General features: G+C 58.5%; 2 protein-coding genes and 1 long non-coding RNA gene across 5 annotated transcripts in view; 2 read left to right on the top strand and 1 right to left on the bottom strand.

Annotated features, from left to right (window-relative positions):
- Positions 1-2677, bottom strand: part of NGEF (neuronal guanine nucleotide exchange factor) — an 85658-nt gene extending 82981 nt beyond the window's left edge. The window contains exon 1 of one of the 2 annotated variants that reach the window (XM_045845665.1): positions 2477-2677. The gene's annotated coding sequence lies outside the window, so the exon portion shown is untranslated. The remainder of the gene's footprint in view (positions 1-2476) is intronic. The other variant, XM_045845667.1, reaches the window with a different exon arrangement.
- LOC123823203 lies at positions 1239-9307 on the top strand. 2 transcript variants are annotated; one of them, XR_006786490.1, is made up of 4 exons: positions 1239-1379; positions 3100-3786; positions 4816-4984; positions 8007-9307. It is a non-coding gene; the product is annotated as an uncharacterized LOC123823203 (long non-coding RNA). The 2 variants fall into 2 exon arrangements; XR_006786491.1 differs by lacking the exon at positions 8007-9307 and adding an exon at positions 6633-7037.
- Positions 9308-15333: 6026 nt separating this feature from the next.
- NEU2 (neuraminidase 2) lies at positions 15334-18302 on the top strand. Its single transcript, XM_045845791.1, has 3 exons — positions 15334-15439; positions 15590-15795; positions 17105-18302. Exons 2-3 carry the CDS (start codon positions 15595-15597, stop codon positions 18041-18043), a joined length of 1140 nt encoding a protein of 379 aa, XP_045701747.1. The 5' UTR covers positions 15334-15439; positions 15590-15594; the 3' UTR covers positions 18044-18302.
- The last annotated feature ends 513 nt before the right edge of the window (positions 18303-18815 follow it).

The following is an 18815-nucleotide window of genomic DNA, read 5'->3' as shown; positions in this document are numbered from 1 at the left end:
TCGGTTTTGTTCTTTTATACATGTATCCACTCATTTATACATTCATGGGTTGGTTCTTGATGTGCCCTGACTGGAGATCGAACCCACGACCTTGGCCTATCAGGCTGGCGCTCTAACCCGCTGAGCTACCAAGAACCTTAACGTCACTTTCCAATTCAAAGATAATCCCCAAAAAAGTACTCCATAAGAAAGAAGTCTTTCCCTCAGCATTTAAGAATCGGAGCCGGGCATCCAGGACCACTGTCAACCGAGGCGAAGAGTGCGGCCAACAGGCTCCTCCTCCGGGCACGTCCTATAGGCCCAGAGGCGGAGCTCCGCCCCCTGGGCGGGGCCAGGGAAAGGAGACCAGAAAGAAAATTCCTTCGATGCCTAAGCCGAATAGAGGTGACCCTTAGGCTCAGAGAGGGACCCCCTGGCTCTGTACCCCCTGGCTCACCCGGCAAAAGGCCTCTCAGTCCTAGGGCCCCACACTTGTTTTTGGACGAGGAGGGTGTTCTGGGCCCCCTGGCAGCGGAACCGCCTGTAGCCTGGCCTCTGGCTTCTGGCTGTCCCCTCTGTGCCCCTAGCGCCCCTTCAAAGCCTGGCCTGCCAAGGTGCTCAGCAATGATTCAATGAAGGAATTTTTACCATTTTAGGGCGGTGCTGGGGGTAACCTCAGAAGATCAGAGCTGACCCTTTTGGGGGGAGGCACTGGGCTCACGAAGAGGGGAAAGACCCCTCCTGGGAGATGGGGTGTCTGATCTGGGGCTGGCGGGCTCAGTGAGTGGCTCACCGGCTGTTGAGACACTCAGTGGCTCCAGGGCCCGGTGGAGCCAGCAGGCGGACGGCAGATTTGGTCTCCTCCCCCGAGTCTCCGGGCTGGTCTGTCCCCGGGGCAGGTGTCCTAGGCTACCCGGCCTGGGCCAGAGGGGTCCTCCACAGGCAAACAGTGGTTCCCCTCCATCTCTGGCCCCTGGGGTCCCCCTGCCTCTCCTGTGGGGACCCCCTTCAAGGGTGAGGTTTTCAAGACAGTTTGGACTCCGGGAAGGGGTCAAGCGGTTATTGTTGGCTGTCATGGACTGGACTGGTGTCCCGTCCACCTGGGTTTAGACACCCCCAGGGACCTGGGTGTCTGCTGCTCAGTCTAAACGGTGCCAAGGGTGGCAGGAGGTGCGGCCGCCGTGAAAAGGAAAGGGAAACTCTGGGCGGAGAAGTGGAGAGGGACACGCGGAGGGGAGGACAGAGGTGTGACAGGGCGTGATCGGCGGGTCCACACCGACGGTCTTCCTGCAGTAGCACCAGCATTTTCCCAAAGGCCAGGAACGTGTCGTCACTGTCAGGACGCCGCACAGCTGGCCGGGGAATGGAGCCGTGCATCCAGTTCTGTTCAGCCAGTGACCGTGAGCACCCCAAACTTCAAACCACGACAAATGAGAACCCACCCCCACCCCATCCAAGTCAGAGGTGTCCACAGACAGCTGAGTCACACCTTGCTTTGGCCTGATGCCAGCCAGGTGCGCCAGTCCAGAAGGTCCAGAGGGGTGGGGCCCTCTGTCCCCTTGAGGAGGGACCTTGAGCAGCAGGGGGCAATGTAGAGGGGAGGCCCTGCAGGGGACTGTTCCTTCGCTGCCCTGGCTTCCCTTCCCCCAGGTGCCCTCCCTGCCCCTGAGATTGGAGCCTCGGGCTCAGAGTAATCACGGTGTGCCTGACACCCCACAGTCTGCTTACAGAGCGTCTGTTATCAGGGCTGGAGCTGGGCTGTGGCTTGTGCTCCTAGAAGGGCCACACCCTTGGTTTAAGGTGCCGCTGCCGCCATTCTGAATAATTTTCCAGTTCTGCATTCTCGAAATTTGTAATGACTTTTGAATAAGGGGCCCCACATATACCCTGTGCACAGTCCCCTGCAGGGCCTCCCCTCTACATTGCCCCTTGCTGCTCAAGGTCCCTCCTCAAGAGGAGAGAGGGCCCCACCCCTCTGGACCTTCTGGACAAATTCTTTTTGCCAGTCCTGTGTTTTTAAGATTTTACTTATTTATTTTTAGACAAAGGAGAAGGGAAGGAGAAAGAGGGAGAGACACATCAATGTGTGGTTGCCTCTCATGCGCCCCCTACTGGGGACCTGGCCCGCAACCCAGGCATGTGCCCTGACTGGGAATTGAACCTGTGCACACCAGCCAGGGCACCAGTCCTGCTTATTATCCCACCTGGCCCCGTAGCCACCCCAGGAGAGGCGCCCAGAAGGAAACGTCAGCCCAGTTCAAAACCAGTCAGCCTGAGTCCTGGCCGGAAGCGTGGTGCCGGAGCCGAGACTGGCCTGCCTTTGGGGAGCAAATTCTGGGCTGCTCTTTGGAGCCGCCTCTCCCAGGGCAGGTCGGCGGTGGTCTCCTGACCTTCACACACCTGCCTGGGCTCCTTCCCATCCTGCCCCGGCTGCAACCTCCATGCCATCTCTTGCTTCATCTCACTGAATAAAAAAATACCAACACTCTTTGCTCACCTGCAAGCGAGGAGCTCCTGGACTCCAGCCTCCTGGGTGGCTCTCCCTCTCCTGTCCTCTGTCCTCAGAGGCCTCAGAGCAGGTTGGCCTGGCCCCAGCAAGGTCCGCACGGCCTCCGGCAGCCCACAGGCACACGTTTTGTCCTTGCTGAAAAAGGGATCCCTGGGAGGCATTCCTGACCTTCAGACCTGCCTCAGCCTCGGGCTGGCCTCATGCCCGTGACAATCACTTCCTGGCTGGGTGTTTACCTTCCTGGGCCCCATGGGTCCAGAGAGGGTGGCAGCCACATACCTGACCCAGCAGCTGCGTGGGAGGGAAGGTGCCACCCACGCTGAGGGCTGGCAACACCTGGAACTGGTCCCTGGTGCATGGCGGCCCTGATGGTCCCTCACACCCCTAATCCCCCGCCCTTGGCCTTGGCCGGGGCGATACAGCTCTTGAATCTGAGGCTTGGGGAAGGGCTCGGGGTCTTCCAGGGGTCCGTTCACTTCCTGCACGTGGCTCAGCTTGATCACTTCCGGAAATGGGGCACTTGCTGCTTTGGGAGGGAACCTGCTCCATTATTATTATTTATTATTGTTGTTGTTGTTATTTTCTAATGGCTGCCTTCTATTCAATGACAGGTCCTGGGCTCAGTATTTCACATGGTCACTTCGTGTAACCCTTGTGTGGCTTCCAGGAGCAGAGAATTATGCTCCCCGTGGAGATGCAGAGACAGGGCTCAGAGGTTGGCCGACTTGCCGAAGCCACACAGCTAGGAAGCCGGGGACCCAGGATGCAATCTCAGGCCGCTGGTTCCAAGATCTGGGCTCTTAACCACTGCCGTCATTTGCCCCGTTTCATCGCCGGAGTGTCCGTTTTTATGTTAAACGCAAACCAGCCACTGTATTAGCTACGGATTGAGGGCAGCAAAGCAACACAAAACTCAGGGACTTCAAACAACACACGTTTGTTTCCCACAGTCCCTGGGACCAGGAGGCCGGCCCCGCTCAGATGGGGCCCTGCCCGGGGTCCCTCACAGGCCGCGGCGAACGTGCCCGGGGCCTGGGTTGCGTCTCAAAGCTCCTCAGGGGAAGGACCTCCTTCCACATGCACGGGGTCGTTGGCGACACTCCGCTCTGTGTGAGCTGTTAGACTGAGGGCCCCGGCTGCTCGCCGGCCTGAGGCCACCACAGAGGCAGCCCGTCACCAACGTGTGCCGCAGAGACAGAGTCCGGGAAGGTGGGCATCACCGTCTTTTGTAACATCCTATCACTTTGCTGCATTCTGCTCGTGAGGAGGAAGTCCGCAGGTACAGCCAACACGCAGAGGTAGGGGATCACACAAAGGTGCAACTACCAGGAGGGAGGGTTGCCGAGGGCCGTCTTTGAAAGCTGTCCGTCACAGCCACCCAACTGCCATACAACAGTGGTTTCAGTTTTGCCTCTGAAAGCCAGACAGAAGTAGTCTCTTACCCATCCATCTACCCTCCATCCATTCACTCACCCACCCACCCACCTACCCACCTACCTATCTTTCCATCTATCCATCCTTCCATCCATCCATCCATCCTTCCATCCATCCATCCATCCATCCACCCATCCATCCACCTACCCACCCACCTACCTACCCTCCCATCCATCTATCCTTCCATCCATCCTTCCTTCCATCCATCCATCCATCCATCTGTGGCCCACCCATCTTTCCATCCACTCACCTACCCACCCACCTACCTACCCTCCCATCCATCTATCCTTCCATCCATCCATCCTTCAATCCATCCATCCATCCATCTGTGGCCCACCCATCTTTCCATCCACCCAAGTACCCACCCACCTACCTACCTATCCATCCATCACTCCACCCACCCATCCTTCCATCCATCCATCCACCCCTGTTAACAGACATTTGAACAGGAAACTCTAAGCCAGACCCCGTGTTAGGCTCAGAAGATACCAGGGTGATGCAGTTATTCACTCCCCCCTCGCTGTACCCCCCCCCCCGGAGGCTCCCAGCTGAGCCTGCACACACAGGGGTTTGGGGGGCGGTGCCCAGCGGATGCTCTGTGCTCCAGGAGCATCAGTCCTCTGGCGACTGGCCCTCCTAGGCCACACCCTTGAGATTCCTTCCCTTCCTACTCACTCTTCTTTCTTTGTCTTGCTCAGTTTAAAAAAAAAAACGACCTATTTTAAGCACCTCCTAAGTGCAACGAGTGAGGGTAGCTGGTGTGGGCATGCACATGTGTGTGTGTGTGTGTGTGTGTGTGTGCGCGCGTGCGCATGCGTGCATGTTAGGTCACATCTGGTTCTCTTGGCTGACTCTCCTCCTTTCTCACCAGTGATTTTCCTGCCTTCCCTTAGCTCCTGAGGGGAGCAGGGCCCCACAGCTTTCTGGAGACCCCTCTCCTGCCGCGTGCGCACGGGGGCCCAGCTCTGAGCTGCGCCTGTGGTTCCCCGCTCCCCGGCCTCGCCTGCCTGCGGACCCCACCTCCTGACCCCACCTCCTGACCCCGCTGAGGTCCAGGGCCGGGTGAGTGAGCTCTGGGAAGAGGGTGACAGGGCCTGCGGGGTTTGCCTCCTGAGGTGCACGGACGGATGCCTCTGGGAGCTGGAACTGTATGTCTTCACATGGGAGACCATCCATTTCACACCTCGGTGGGGCGCCTGGCAGGTGTGGGTAGTGTGCTCGGCCCTGGGGGCACCACTGGGGCCACCGCTAACGTGAATCTCGTTTCGTCCTGCCTCCTCCACGCCCTCTCAGCTCCCGAGCCGGCCCAGTCAGCCCTGACCCAGGCCGCTGCAATGTTCTGTCCCGGCCCCCTGGGTTCTCTCTCTGCCGGCTGCTCCCAGTCCTCCCACCCCGTCCCACCCCGTCCCACGCCGTCCCACGCCGTCCGCCACGCGACTGTGCTGGCACAGCCCTGAGCTTGTCAGTTCCTTCTCGAGAACATTTTACATAACCCATGTTCACAGTTTCGTGAGCATCCTAGAAATGTTCTCGCTACATAATCTCTCTCTCACACACGCACACGCACGCACACACTCACATCTGTGCTTTATTTAGGCCGGACCACAACGTATAGGTTCTCCTCTGTCTCCATTGCCTTGGCAGTTTTCCAACGCAGCACCCCTTAAGTACTCTACTCTTGTGCCTGACCATCTATCGTTCCGCTATAGGAATATTCTGGGGTGATCCTGACGGCCAAGGGCTGAATGTTCGTGTCCCCTCAAAATCGATATGTTGAAACCGAACTCCCAAGGTGACGGCGTTAGGAGGCGGGGCCTGTGGCAGGTGCTCAGGGGCGCCTGAGGAGGGAGCCCTCCTGGAGGGGCGGTTAGTGCCCCTCTAAGGGAGAGCCTGGGGAGCTCCCTTGCCCCTTCCGCTGGAGGGAGGAAGGCCGGCTCTGACCCAGGGAGTGGGCTGTCCCCACAAACAGAGTCTGCCTGTGCCTTGATCTTGGACTTCCCAGTCTCCCGAACTGTGAGAAACTAATTTCTGTTGTTTAGAAGTCCCCCAGTCTGTGGCACTTGGTGGTGGCAGCTTAAGTGGCTAAGACGGGAGAAACCCTTCTCAAGACCTGAGATGCTCTTGACCAGAAGCTTTTGAGAAGTTTGCTGGGTGATAACTTTTGACAGATCATTAGTGGACTTAATAACGATACGCCCATTATTTTAAGGAGATGATTACAATTGTGCGTTGATGAGAATTGAACATTCAGGTGTCGTAAGTTTAATTCATCATAAGAGAATTTTTTTTGAAAGATTATCTCCTAACTTCCTGTGTAAAGTTTGCTGTTGGGACCAGGGAGAGGAGAGAAATCTAAATGTTTGAAATGTTTTAAAATTGTGTTGTTATTCTAAAAACACATTTGAAATACGTAGAGGCACGGGACTGGGCGTGGTCAGGAAGAAGCACGGAGCAGAAGCGGGAATCATGGCCACAACATCCGTCGGCGCCCACCCTGGGGTCCGGCTCTGCCCTACGCACTTCGCGGGAACTGACTTGCTCAGTCTCCCCTGCAGTCTTCCAATGCGGAAGCCAGGCGAGCAGAGGGTCAATGGCTTGCCCAAAGTCACAAGAAATGTCCTGAGCACACAGAAATGCTGAATATAAGTATGGATCTATCGCATATATGCATACCATATGTGTGTCATGTGACTCCATATTTGATTTCCAGGGCAAGAAGGTGAAGTCTCTAGGTGCCATAAATGGACAGGCAGTTCTCAGGTAATTAACTATCTACCCTGGTGAGCGGGTGCTTTCGGGACTCTCACACACATGGCCGGGCGTGTCCATAAGCTGGCAGTTATGGGAGAGGGGGAATCACAGCCTTTGGGCTTGAATGCAGCAGGAATTGGGAGAGAAGTTACAGCTCATGAGTTAAAGAACGCCCTGGGCCACGAGCAGAAATCGAATCACCTACAAGAAAACGGAGAACAAACCGGGCTTGCACGTGGGGCTTACACTTTCACCACTCACAAAGTACAGAAACTGTAAGACAGAAACCGAGAGAGACCGCTGAGGAAGTGTGAGTCCAGGAGACTCAGGGCGAGACAGCTCTGGGGAGGGTCCATGATCTGGGGCACGGGTGGGACCCCCAGGGGAGCACCCCCACCGCCATACCCGAGAGACGGTTCCCCTGGAGGGTGAGCTCGCACACGGCAACTATAAAACACTCGAGGAAGACCAATATGAAGAATATAAGAGAATGTGAATCATTAAGGTGTAAAGGACCCGCGGACAAAGACAGTGGGGAGGGGGAGGAACTGCATGTGGGAGGTCGGGGGTGGGCAGGGCAGGGCAGAGTAGTGGGAGAAAATGGGGACAAGTGCAATTGAACAACAATAAAATAAACACAAAAATAAAAACATTGAAAAACAGTATTATAATACGCTATGACGCACTTGAGGAAGTCCAATACGAACAAAGCCTCCCACAAACAGGGAGTTCACAGACGAGGAAAGAGAAACAATAGAATGATATGAAAAGACTAAAACAATAAGTATGTTTAAGGTGCTTGAAGAGATGAGTGAGTAAAATCTGTAAAATGAAAATAGAGAATCATTTTTAACATTTTTAAGACTTTAATTTTTTAGAGCAGTCTCAGGCTCACGGCCAAACGCAGGGGAAGGGACAGGGACTCCCCGTGCACCACGTGTTGCTGCGTCTGACGTGCACCCCTGGTTCTGTGCACATCCCACGCGGGATTTATTCTGCCCATGGCGTGTAATCATTACACCCGTGCATGCTGTGCATCCTCACTTGTCCCTCAAAAATTTGGGCAAAAGTGAGCATTATACACAGCAAAATACGGTACTCCCTGCCCCCGCACGTGCCCAGCCTCCCCTGTCCCCAGCCTCCCCACCACAGCGGAGCAGTTGTTATAACTGAGGGGCCTTCCCCGGCCACCCCCATCGCCCACGTCCCTCGTTCCCAGGAGGGCTCCCTCGGTGCTGTGTGTTTGGACACACGTACAACGACATGCCCCTTAGGGTGGCATACGAAGGGTGTTTTCACTGCCCTGAAAACTGTCTGTGCTTCTCCCGCTCAGCCCCGCCCCCAGTCCCTGGAAATCGCTGACCTTTGGGTCTCCACGGGCCTGCCTTCTCCAGAGTGTCACCGGGCGGGAGCCGCACGCACGCACGCACGGCGTGCGGCCTCATCGGACGCGCTTCTCCCACCGAGCCGTGTTCACTGAAGGTTCCCGTGGCCTCCCAGCTCATCGCTTTGTCATGCCGAGGAAATGAGTTTATTCGGAAGGAAACGCAAAGAAGGACTAAGTAGAAATGGTGGAAATAAAAAGCATCGCATTTAGAAACACTCGTGGCTAGACACAACTCCGGATTCGGTGATTGGGAAGGTGTGTCTGGGAGCATGACCCCGAATGCAGCACCAGCCAGCAAAGAGATGGAAAACGTGGGAAATTAGTCAAAAGACATCTGGAGAACAAAGCAAGAACACCAGACACACGTTTCAGAGGCTACCCCGAAGGAGAGGGGGGAGGGGAGGCGGCGTACGAGCATTAACGACGGAGACGCTTTCACAGTCGGAGAGCCATGCGCTCTGAGCTGGGAAAGCGTGTGGAGTCCCGGACGCGCTAAATAAAGTGAATTCCCATCTGGGTGACCCAGGGAGTGGGATCACAGAGCATCAAAGGTAAGGAAGAGCCCTCAAAGCCGCCAGAGATTCCAAAAGCAGTGGAGACCCCAGCCAGGCACGGCCCGCCCCCTTGCTTCCTCACACTGGAACTGAGGGCCCACTGTGCGCGCGGGCCTGTGCCCCCTGCGGAAATGTTCTAGCTCTGTTTCCGTAAATTTCACCTTTCTTCCTGCTCTAGCCCAGGTCATACCCCTTCCTCCAGGGAGTCTTCCTGACTACCCCTGTTCTCAACGCTTCTCCTTGCTCTTCATCACTGTCCCCATCACAGTCCGCCCCCCACCTCTGGGTGCCCACCTTCGCTGGGTTCTGTCCCTTGAGTGTTCGTCCTTGTTCCCCACGTAAACAGTGAGCCCTGGGGGCCCTGGGGCCTTGTCCACGATCTTTCTCTTCTCCCCAGGTGAGTGTGGTGTTGGCTGGCTACGCACACATGTACAGTGAAGATTCTGGAACTCTTAGTCAATCGATCCTTTGGAGTCAAACAGGAGTTAGGTTCTCACACTGAGTGAAGCCCATTTTTACAAGCTCTTTGGGCCCCTCTGAAAGCATATTTCCACCCGATGGTCCGGCCAGGGTAGAGTTAATAAACACTCTTAAGCAGAGTTTTAAAGCCTGTCATTATATTACTTATGGTCGTTTTAAAAATAACCCCCTTTTAAACTAATAATCAGATCATCTGTGCCTGGAAGAGTACAGGAAGCAAAGAAGCATCGTTTGTAACCCCACCGGTTAAAATGGATGATGCTACTTACTTATTCATTCTCTGTTCACTAGATATTTGCTAGATACCTCTTTTGTTCCAGGCACCATGCTGTTTTGGGAGTGCAGTAATACACGTTTCGATATACGTTTTGCTTATTTTTCATAGAGGTTTTTTAGTATATAATACACAAATTTATAGAAGTGCTACCGTAGCTGATACGCCGTCGAGTGCCCTACTTTTACATTGCGGTTCCCACGGTCCCCGCATTTTCGCACGCATTATCTTTAACACACGCTTTTAATTCACCAGCTGCCTAGCATTCACTTTATGGACGAGTTGTGATTTCTTTAATGAGCCACCAACTGCACGTACCTCACTTTTGAAACCCCCTTTCTGGGCCCAGGGAATCTGGGCGGGGGGCGGGGGGGGGGCAACGGAATGTAACCGCGTCAACTTCAAGGCCATTCCTGGAGCTCCCGCGGGGGTGGGGGGTGGGGAGTGGGGCTGAGCGTCAGCGCTGGGGTCTGGGCTCACCGGGGCGTTCACACGGGCGGGCCTTTGGGCGGGGCTCTCACACGTAATTCCACGGCCAGCCCGTGACCGTGAGAAGGCTAGACCAGCGCGGGAACAAGGGGACCCGGAACGGGCCTTGAAGGCATCGCGCTGACCTCCCAGGAAAGAGGCCCGAGCTGTTGCTGCTCCAGGCTCCACCCACAGGGACCGTCCAGAGCTGAAGACACTGGGAAGGAACCGCGTCCAGCGGAGGGAAGGGGACTAGGTGAGGGGGAGCCTCCCTCATCCGTCCATTCTTGGCTAAGAAGCGCCCTTTGAACTGAATGGACTGCCTTCGGATTTTCCCAGCTCCTGCGGCCCCCCCCCGCCCACCCTGGCGGTGGACCGGGGTGAGGTGGGCGATCGTACTTTCTGACTGTGTGCCAGCCACGGGCTCTCCTCCTGGGGCTGAGCTCGGGCCGTGGTGGGTCTGGTTAGGCACGCTGTGGGGGGGCCCAGAAGCAAAGGGCTTGTTGCCACGTCGGTCTACGTGCTGGTGCTGGGTGAGGGGTTTACACGGGCCATGTGAATGCCCACCCGGTGCGGCGGCCCGGCCAGCAAAGGCAGCCCCGCCCCTCCATTCGCTCAGCCGATCCGGCTGAGTGATGTGGGTGTGGGTGGAGCACCAATGACGTACCCAAGACCCTGTGGGCGCTGTGTTGTAGTGGCGGGCGAGTCATGCCGTCTGTTCCCAGGCAGCTTAGTGTCTCTCAGAGAAGGAAACTGAGGTCACGAGAGAGCAGGAAAGCTGCCCTGCTCACCCAGCTGGCCCGGGCAGAGCCAGAGAGAAGCTGCGGCCTGGGCAGCCCCAGCCCCCGCTGCACCCGCAGACCCTCCCAGGTCCTGGAAGTTGGAGGTCCCTGACGCGCACGCGCTTGGCCCGCCGCCTCCCTCCGGGCGGCAAGCGGGACTCGGGCGGCCTGCGGCTCGCGCTGACTCAGCATGACTGCGTACAGGGTTGCTTGCCGGCGCGTGAGAGGCTGCGACCCAACTGGGCCAGGGCTGGGCCTGTGCGCTGACATCACCCTGGCACAGGGCGGCCGTCGAGTGGGCGGCAGAAGTCGGGGCCTCCCTCAGGTGTTTATAGGCCCAGACTTGGTGGGGGAGGCTGTGAGACTCGGGGTGAAACCAGGGGAGCTTGGGAGCTGCCCTGTCCTTCTAGAAGCTGGGTTCCTGCTGCCTGGACTCACACACACTGATTTCCGAGCCAGGCCCCAGGATCTGACCCAGAACCCTCTCTCCCTGAGGTCCAGCTTCCCTGGGAATCCACCTACCTGTCCCCTTGTTGATACAAACAGGAGTTCTTCTGTACCAGGTAATTACGGGGTGATGGTGCCATACTTGGGGATGCCTCGGATGGTGGCAGTTTTTTTTAAAGATTTTATTTATTTATTTTTAGAGAGGGAAGAGAGAGAGAGAGAGAGAGAGAGAGAGAGAGAGAGAGAAACATCAATGTGCGGTTGCTGGGGGCCATGGCCTGCAACCCAGGCATGTGCCCTGACTGGGAATCAAACCTGCTACACTTTGGTTCGCCGCCCACACTCAATCCACTGAGCTACGCCAGCCAGGGTGGATGGTGGCAGTTTTTAAGTGTGCCAGCTTATAGCCCCTCATCCCCTGAGATGTCTGTCACCCACTTTTTGGGGGAGTGTCCAGAGGACACGTTGGATGGGAAATGTGGGATGATGGAGGCTCAGATCAGCCAGTTCAAGAAAACGCCTGACTTTACCCTCGTGTTATTGTCAGTCTGACGACCTTCCAGAAGGATGCTCAGCGGTCCTGGCCTGGCCTGGGAGTGGCGACAGCCCCTCTCGCCTGGGGTGGGAATCCCCACGGAGCCCTGGGCCCAAGCGGAGTTGTTCGGGTGCTTGTTTGTGTTTTTTAATTTTTATTTATTGATTTGAGTGAGAGAGAAAGAAAGAAAGAAAGATCAAATTGTTCCACTTACTTATGCATTCACTGGTTGCTTCTCGTTTCTGCCCTGACCAGGGCTCCAACCCACAGCCTTGGCGTGTCGGGAAGGCGCTCTCACCCGCTGAGCTGCCCGCCAGGGCCCCAGCCGAGTCGCTGAGCCTGGTGGGGTTGCGGTTTCCTTGGGGGAGAGAGGCTGCCCCACGCGCTTGCTTTGCTGGAGCTGCGGCAGGCCACACGCAGGCTCCGTCGGCTCTTCGGAGAGACGGGGTTACTTCAACATGGCAGCCCACAGGCCAGCCTCCCACCCAACACCGGCCCTGAGGACAAGGGCCGTTCCCCCGGGAAGCGCTGCAGCGTGCGCCTCTGTCTCGCTCCCCAGAAGCCTCGGCTCTCACTTACCGCCGAGGGCTCCGGGCAGGCAGGCAGGCCCAGGGCTCGCGGGCTTACCTGTCTCCCCGCCCACGGAGCGTGCTCAACACAGACTTGTGAGTTGGCAGGGACTTGTGAGTTGGCAGGGCCCTCCTGAAGGAAGCGAGGGGATGCCAGCAGCCACGGTGCCCCCAGGAGGAGAGACAAGGCGGCCAGGGCTCCTCCACCGCTGGTCTTGGGTTAGGAGCTTTCAGCCGTCAGAGTCCCAACTGGGGGTCTGTGGCGGCAGGAGTGGCCAATGGTTAGGGGCGTCTGTCCTGAACTAAGGCAGATCCAGGCCCAAATCTTCCCACCTTCCCCGACTCCAGGAAGCCACCGCCACCTCCGTGAGTCACTTCTCGGCTTCCCCACCCGAGCCGGGAGTGCGAGGGCAGGCCTCGCAGGCCGTGTGGGGAGCAGTGAGCTTCCAGTGCAAGATGCTTCATCCCGGGTGTGGAGCCCATGAGGCTACCAGCCACGGTGGCCACTGGTGGGGCGGTCTGAAATGGCCACTGTTCAACCGCTTTTGACTTGGAAAAGGGCAGTGTCTCAGGGTGAAGGCTGGCCTTGTTGTCTCTCCGATCGCCTGTCTGCTGAGGCCCTGCCCAGCCTCCCCCGGGGGTCAGGTCCTCAGGGTCACCTCCTCCAGCCCCCTTCCTGCCAGGCGGGGAGACAGAGCCCGGGCAGAAGGTCCCTCCCTACCCGGAAATTCGCAACCTGACGGGCATGAACCGAGGCCCAGAATCCAGTTCCTAAATGAGTCCCCTTTCCACGACCTCAGCCGGAAGCGGCTGCCGGGTGTGACCCAGAGCTGGGGCCGAGCGGGCAGCTGCCCACACCAGGGGCTGACGCGTCCCTGGAAGTAATGAAGGGCAGGAAGGTGACACTTCCCAGACGCCCCGTCCCGTCCCCCCAGGCCCGCTTCAGAGGAGGACTGGGTTAGAAGTGCCTGTAGCCCCAGCTCCGATGCTTTAGGGCTGGGCGAGCTTGGTCTGCTCATCTGTGCAATGGGGACGATAGCATTGCCTTCATGGGGGCGTCGTGGGGGCCGAGCGAGGACCATTTGTCAGCTGTGCTGTAAATAATACAGTGTGCAAATACAACTTCCAATGAGAAAAATGTTACACAGCACTTGAAGAGCACCCAGCGCTTGGCCGGGGCCACTTACGTGTTTGCTGTCTTTACCGTGAAGACGTCTGGGGACTGGTATTGCCCACGCAAGTGTGAGTTTGGGCTGGGGCTGAGTTACTGAGAATAGGGAAGAACCCTCTAGAATGGACCCCAAGGGGCTCTTCTCCTCCACCCCACTCCCTCCCGCACCCGCCGTGCTCGAAACGCACAAGGGCTGGCAGCCCAGGGCACGGGGCTCGCTCGTTCTACTCACACAGCCTGTCCAGTTCCCAGAACCACGCGGGGCTCAAGGCCGGAGCACAGTATGTCTTTGCGGGACGGAAGGATAAACTTGTCCCTGCCCTGGAGGGTCTGAGTGTCACGGAGGAATGCAGAAAACAGTCAGAGGAGCTCTGGAAATCCATTCAGAACACTTGAAACGTGGGCATTCTCACACCCTCCCAATGCACCCTCCAAGTCACGTGACTCCTGCTGTTTTTATGAGCCCGGCTCCCCTGTCTGGTGTCCTGGGAGTCTGCTTCTCCAGGCTCCTGGCTTATCTCTCCTGGAAAAGTGCAACAGACTCGCCCTCTGCCCCCCGCCCCCTGAAGCTAAAAGAGCGACTTCCTAAAAATCATTGATCAGGCTAGATCACTCCCTTCCTTGCCTAAACACGCTCCAAACCTTCCCTTTGTCTCCAGGTGAAACCCCACTCCCGGTGGCCAAGGAGCAGGGGCACACGTGCTCCACATCGCCGGTCATGGGCATCACAGCTTCACACCCCCACCCCCCGGGAGGGCGACGTTCAAACGCCACCGTCTCCCGGGGCGAGGGGCGGGTGCAGAGACCGGAGGCCTCATGCACGGCTGGCCGGGTGTGAGCCGGGCCAGCCGCTGCGGGAAGCAGTCTGGCAGCCACCCAGAAAGTTAAAACACCGAATTCCCACACGGCCCGGCAATTCCGCTCCGGAGCCTCAGTAAATCCCGATCCATTTTCTAGGGAGCATTGCTGCTATGCTGAATCTCTCCTCCATTTTCATTTCAATTTTGAATTGTATTGATTTTTTTTCTCCCCTGTATTTCATAACCACGTTTCCTCAGCCCCTGACATGGCTGCTGAGCCCTCTCTGCTCAGATTCCAATGTTTCAGGTCGAGATTTTATCACAGAGACTGAGTCCTTTTTCCCACGTTTGGGCAGCCGCGCATTTGTGCCGTGGCGGCCTTTGCCCTTGCTAGTTTTACTCGGTGACCCTGTCCTAACGATGCTGTTCGCCTCGGATTGGCTGCGACACTGATGGCTCGCATGTATTTCTCAGACACGTTAAATAAGTTGTCAATGGATAATCACGTACCCAGCAGGGGAAAATGCAAGCAGTGGGGAAGGGCGCTCAGAGGAGTGGCTGTCGCAGCTGGTCCCCCACCGCAGAGGATCCGGTTAGGTCAGGGGGCCGGGTCTTCGAGGTCCGGGCAGGCCCGCTGCAGCTGCGGTCCTCCCGGGGATGACCAGCAGGGGGGGTTCTCTTCAGCCGAGGGACCCTGCTCTGCAGTCTGCGCTCGCTGCAGCTGGGCTCCCAGGTGGCCCAGCGTGGAGGCCACTGTCACGCAACGTCACCAAGTTATCTCTGCCCACCCCCTACCCCTTTTGGCCAAATGCTTGTTTTTCATGTTTATTGTTTTGTGCCTCTGGAGAACCCTCCCGGCCCAGGCGAGCTGCCAGGAGCCTCCCTGGCCCCAGGTTGGGCCCACGCGCTGGGGGCGGCTGGGAACACAGCCTCGGGCGGCCAGCGGCCGCGAGCCTGGAGAATCCAGGCTGTCCCCCGCTTTTCCCTTTTTCCCTAAGGTGACTTTCCGGGGCTCTGCAGTTATAAAAAGCACACGTGTGTCATTCTCTGGCAGTCTGACAGCTGCAGGCTGTCACTTGGCAAGGCCTCCCGTCCAACCCGAGGCTTAGCTTTAGCATTTGACTGGCAAAAGCAGTTGAAGGTTATCCCAGGCTTGTCCTGACGAGGTTTGTTAACTTAGAATAAAAATTCAACACAAGATATGCTTTTCCAAACGCCCTCTCCCCGAAGTCTCACGGACAGAGCGCTGCCCAGCTCCAAGGCAGGCCCATGCAAAGCTGGCAGGCAGGACCCTGGAAGGTGACGAGGGGGACAGACCCCGTGGGGGGAGGAGGACAGGCCAGCGGCCTCGGCCGGCTCGCCCGTGGTGCGGGCACCCCCTGCCCGGAAGGACGGCCCGGGCCCATCTCAGGATGTGACTGCAGGGGACCCTTTCTGCGCCTCCCCCAGGCCCCATGGCACCCTGCGCTGTCCTGCAGAAGGAGACGGTGTTCCAGTCGGGAACCCGCACCTACAGAATCCCTGCCCTGCTCCACCTGCCGCAGCAGGAGACGCTGCTGGCCTTCGCGGAAGAGCGGGTGAGCAAGAAGGACGAGCACGCGGAGCTGATCGTCCTGCGCAGGGGGCGCTACCACGCGCCCACCCACCAGGTCCAGGTAGGGCGGGATGAGGCTGCGGTAGCCCCGCCGGGGATACGGGGACCATGCCGCCCTTGGCTGGCCGGGGTCTGGGGACAGAGGGGAAGGAGACACTGAAACCCAGGAGGGGGCCCAGGGGCCGTTATCATGGTTGAGGCAGAGCAAGTGGCCCCAAAGGGTCGCCCAGAAAACCTGGGGTCACCAGGACCAAGTCCAGGTGGCCCAGCAGCGTCGGCTTCAGGTCATGGCCGGGCCAGTGCTGGGAAGCTGATGTTCAGAGAGGTTTCCCTGCGTTACTGAGAACCTGAGGGAGGGCTAGTGTATCACGCACCTGGGGGTGTGTCCTGTGAGTAAAATTAACCCGGGGAGTGGGGGCTGGGGAGGGTGGGAGTGACCACTGTGTCCCCAAGTTCCAGCATGTAGAGCAAGTTGTTGATTTTGACAGACACCCAAGGCTGGTGTATCACATACACAGGCTTTAATATCAGTACCGTCATTACCCTGTGGTCCTTATGGCGTAGCAGCAGTTCAGAGTGTGGGGTTGGAAGCAGATAGACCTGGGTTCGAGCCCTGGTTCTGTCGCTTCCCAGAGGTGTGGCCTTGGATAACTCCTGTACCCTATCTATCTAAGCTTCTCATTGTCCAAATGTAAGATGGGGCTCCTATGACCCACCCCCCAGGAGCGGGGGCCAGGGTAGACGAGATGACGTAAGGTTCCTGATGGAGCCCGCCTTTAGAATCGCTGTCTGGGGACAGCTGTTACCGAATGGGGGTAGGCGGCAGAGGGGCCGCACGGATGGCATAGACTGGGGGATCACGGATGCTCCGTGTGACCCTTAGTGTCATGGAGATGCCCCCCTCCCCCAGGCTGCGTGACTGGAGTGTGATATGTAGAAGGCGGGAGGTGACTGTCACATTCTGCCCCACGCAAGTCAGACGAGCGCCATCACCGCCCGGGCTTCCCTTTCCCAGGACGCGACGTTGGCCGGGACTGGTGGGTTAGGGAACCAGGACGGAGCTGGGAATGGCTCCGGCCCGAACGGCCTCCGTGACCGTTGTTAACTGGAACGGAAGCTATCCTAAGCCCAGTGCATGTTCTCTGTCACCCGTGTCAGTGGGAACAGAGGCAACGGCCATTCCAGGGCAGTGGGCTGCGTTGGAGCGGGGAGGGGGGCTCTGGGAGGCGTTGTGGGGGTCCCGGGTGAACGCTTTTCCTCGACGGCCTTGGACCTAACCCCACGAGACGTCCCCACCCAGCGTCAGCCCCGGTCATTGTCACCGATCGTGTTACAGCAGCGTTCCTCTCCTCTCCTCTCCTCACTTTCAGTGGCGCGCTCAGGAGGTGGTGGCCGAAGCCCAGCTGGAGGGCCACCGGTCCATGAACCCCAGCCCCTTGTATGACGAGAAGACGGGGATCCTCTTCCTCTTCTTCATTGCCGTCCCCGGGCAGGTGTCCGAGCACCACCAGCTCCACACCAAGGTCAACTTGACACGGCTGTGCCACGTCACCAGCACGGACCACGGCAGGTCCTGGAGCCCCGCCAGAGACCTCACGGGCTCGGCCATCGGCCCCGCCCACAAGGAGTGGGCCACGTTCGCCGTGGGCCCGGGGCACTGTCTGCAGCTGCGCGATGGGGCGCAGAGCCTGCTGGTGCCCGCCTACGCCTACCGGAACCTGCAGGCCCACCTGCGGCCCAGCCCCTCCGCCTTCTGCTTCATCAGCCACGACCACGGGCTCACGTGGGAAAGAGGCAACTTCGTGGCCCCGGACACCCTGGAGTGCCAGGTGGCCGAGGTCGGGGACGCCAAACGGAGGGTGGTGTACCTGAACGCCAGAAGCCTCCTGCACGCCAGGGTTCAGGCCGAGAGCACCAACGACGGGCTCGATTTCGGGGGCGTCCAACCGGTGCAGCGGCTCGTGGAGCCTCCCCACGGGTGCCACGGCAGCGTCGTCAGCTTCCCCAGCCCCAGAGCAGGGTCAGACTGCTCGGACACGTGGCTGCTCTACACCCACCCGACCGACCCCCAGCAGAGATCCAACCTGGGCGCCTACCTCAACACGCGGCCGCCGGCCCCCGACGCCTGGTCCCAGCCCGCCCTGCTGGCCGAGGGCAGCTGCGCCTACTCGGACCTCCAGAGCCTGGGCGTGGGCCCCGATGGCTCGCCCCGGTTTGGGTGTCTGTACGAATCTGACAACTACGAGGAGATCGTCTTCCTCATGTTCACCCTGAGACAGGCCTTCCCTGCTGAATTTCCACCTCGGTGAGCCTGCCCCGTGCGGCCGCCCACCCCCAGTTCTTGTCCCCCTGACCGAGAGACTGATGGGCCCGCCTCTGACTTCGCAGGAGCTCTTGGTTCCCGTCCCCGAAAGCGTCCTCCTTGGCTGTTTCACCTTCTCAGAAGGCTCTGTTTGCAGCCCAGAAACCGAAGGAGCCTGGCTTGCCAGAGGTCAAGGGCAGGCTTGATGGGGCAGGCTCAGAGAGCTCAGCGTGCGCTTAGCCCCGGCCCCCCTGCGCGGCTCAATAAATTATCCAGTGCCTCCCACTTCGTCTTGGGGAGGAGTGTTTCCGGGGAAAGGCTGAGACCGTGCCGTCCGTGAGCAGAGCCGTGCGGCTGTGGGTGTGTCTGAGTGTGTCTGTGTGCGTCTGCTCGGGCAGACGGCTGGGAACAGCGTCGAGCAGAGGTAGGGCCGCATCTGGGAAAACCGGGCCAGCTGAAGCCGTGAGAGCAGTTTCCCGGGGCTGCCGCGAAGAGGCTGCAAAGCTGGCAGCTAGAATGACAGAGATGTGCCCTCTCGCAGGTCTGGAGGCTGGGTGTCCGAAGTCGGGGTGTCTGCAAGGCTGTGCTCCCCCGGCAAGGCTCTAGGGTGGGATCCTTCCCGGCCTCTTCCGGCTTCCGTGGCCCCAGGCGTTCCCGGCTCTCGGCTGTATTACTTCAGTGTCTCCATCTTCTGATGCCTTTCTCCTCCTTCTCCCGCGTTACCTCTCCTGTCCCTTATATCCAGCACACCTGTTGCTGGAGATAAGGAGCCACTGGAC

The sequence above is a fragment of the Phyllostomus hastatus genome, unplaced genomic scaffold (genome assembly GCF_019186645.2).
Source record: "Phyllostomus hastatus isolate PE091 unplaced genomic scaffold, TTU_PhHast_1.1 phas_contig_477, whole genome shotgun sequence".
NCBI lineage: Eukaryota > Metazoa > Chordata > Mammalia > Chiroptera > Phyllostomidae > Phyllostomus > Phyllostomus hastatus.
Note: the sequence above shows the minus strand (reverse complement) of the source record. Positions and strands in the feature narration are given on the sequence as shown.

Excerpts from the sequence above, each read along its gene's own strand:
- NEU2 (XM_045845791.1), top strand. The coding sequence starts at position 15,595 with ATGGCACCCTGCGCTGTCCTGCAGAAGGAGACGGTGTTCCAGTCGGGA. Across the intron at positions 15,796-17,104 it reads CGCCCACCCACCAGGTCCAG|TGGCGCGCTCAGGAGGTGGT; the intron begins GTAGGGCGGGAT and ends CCTCACTTTCAG.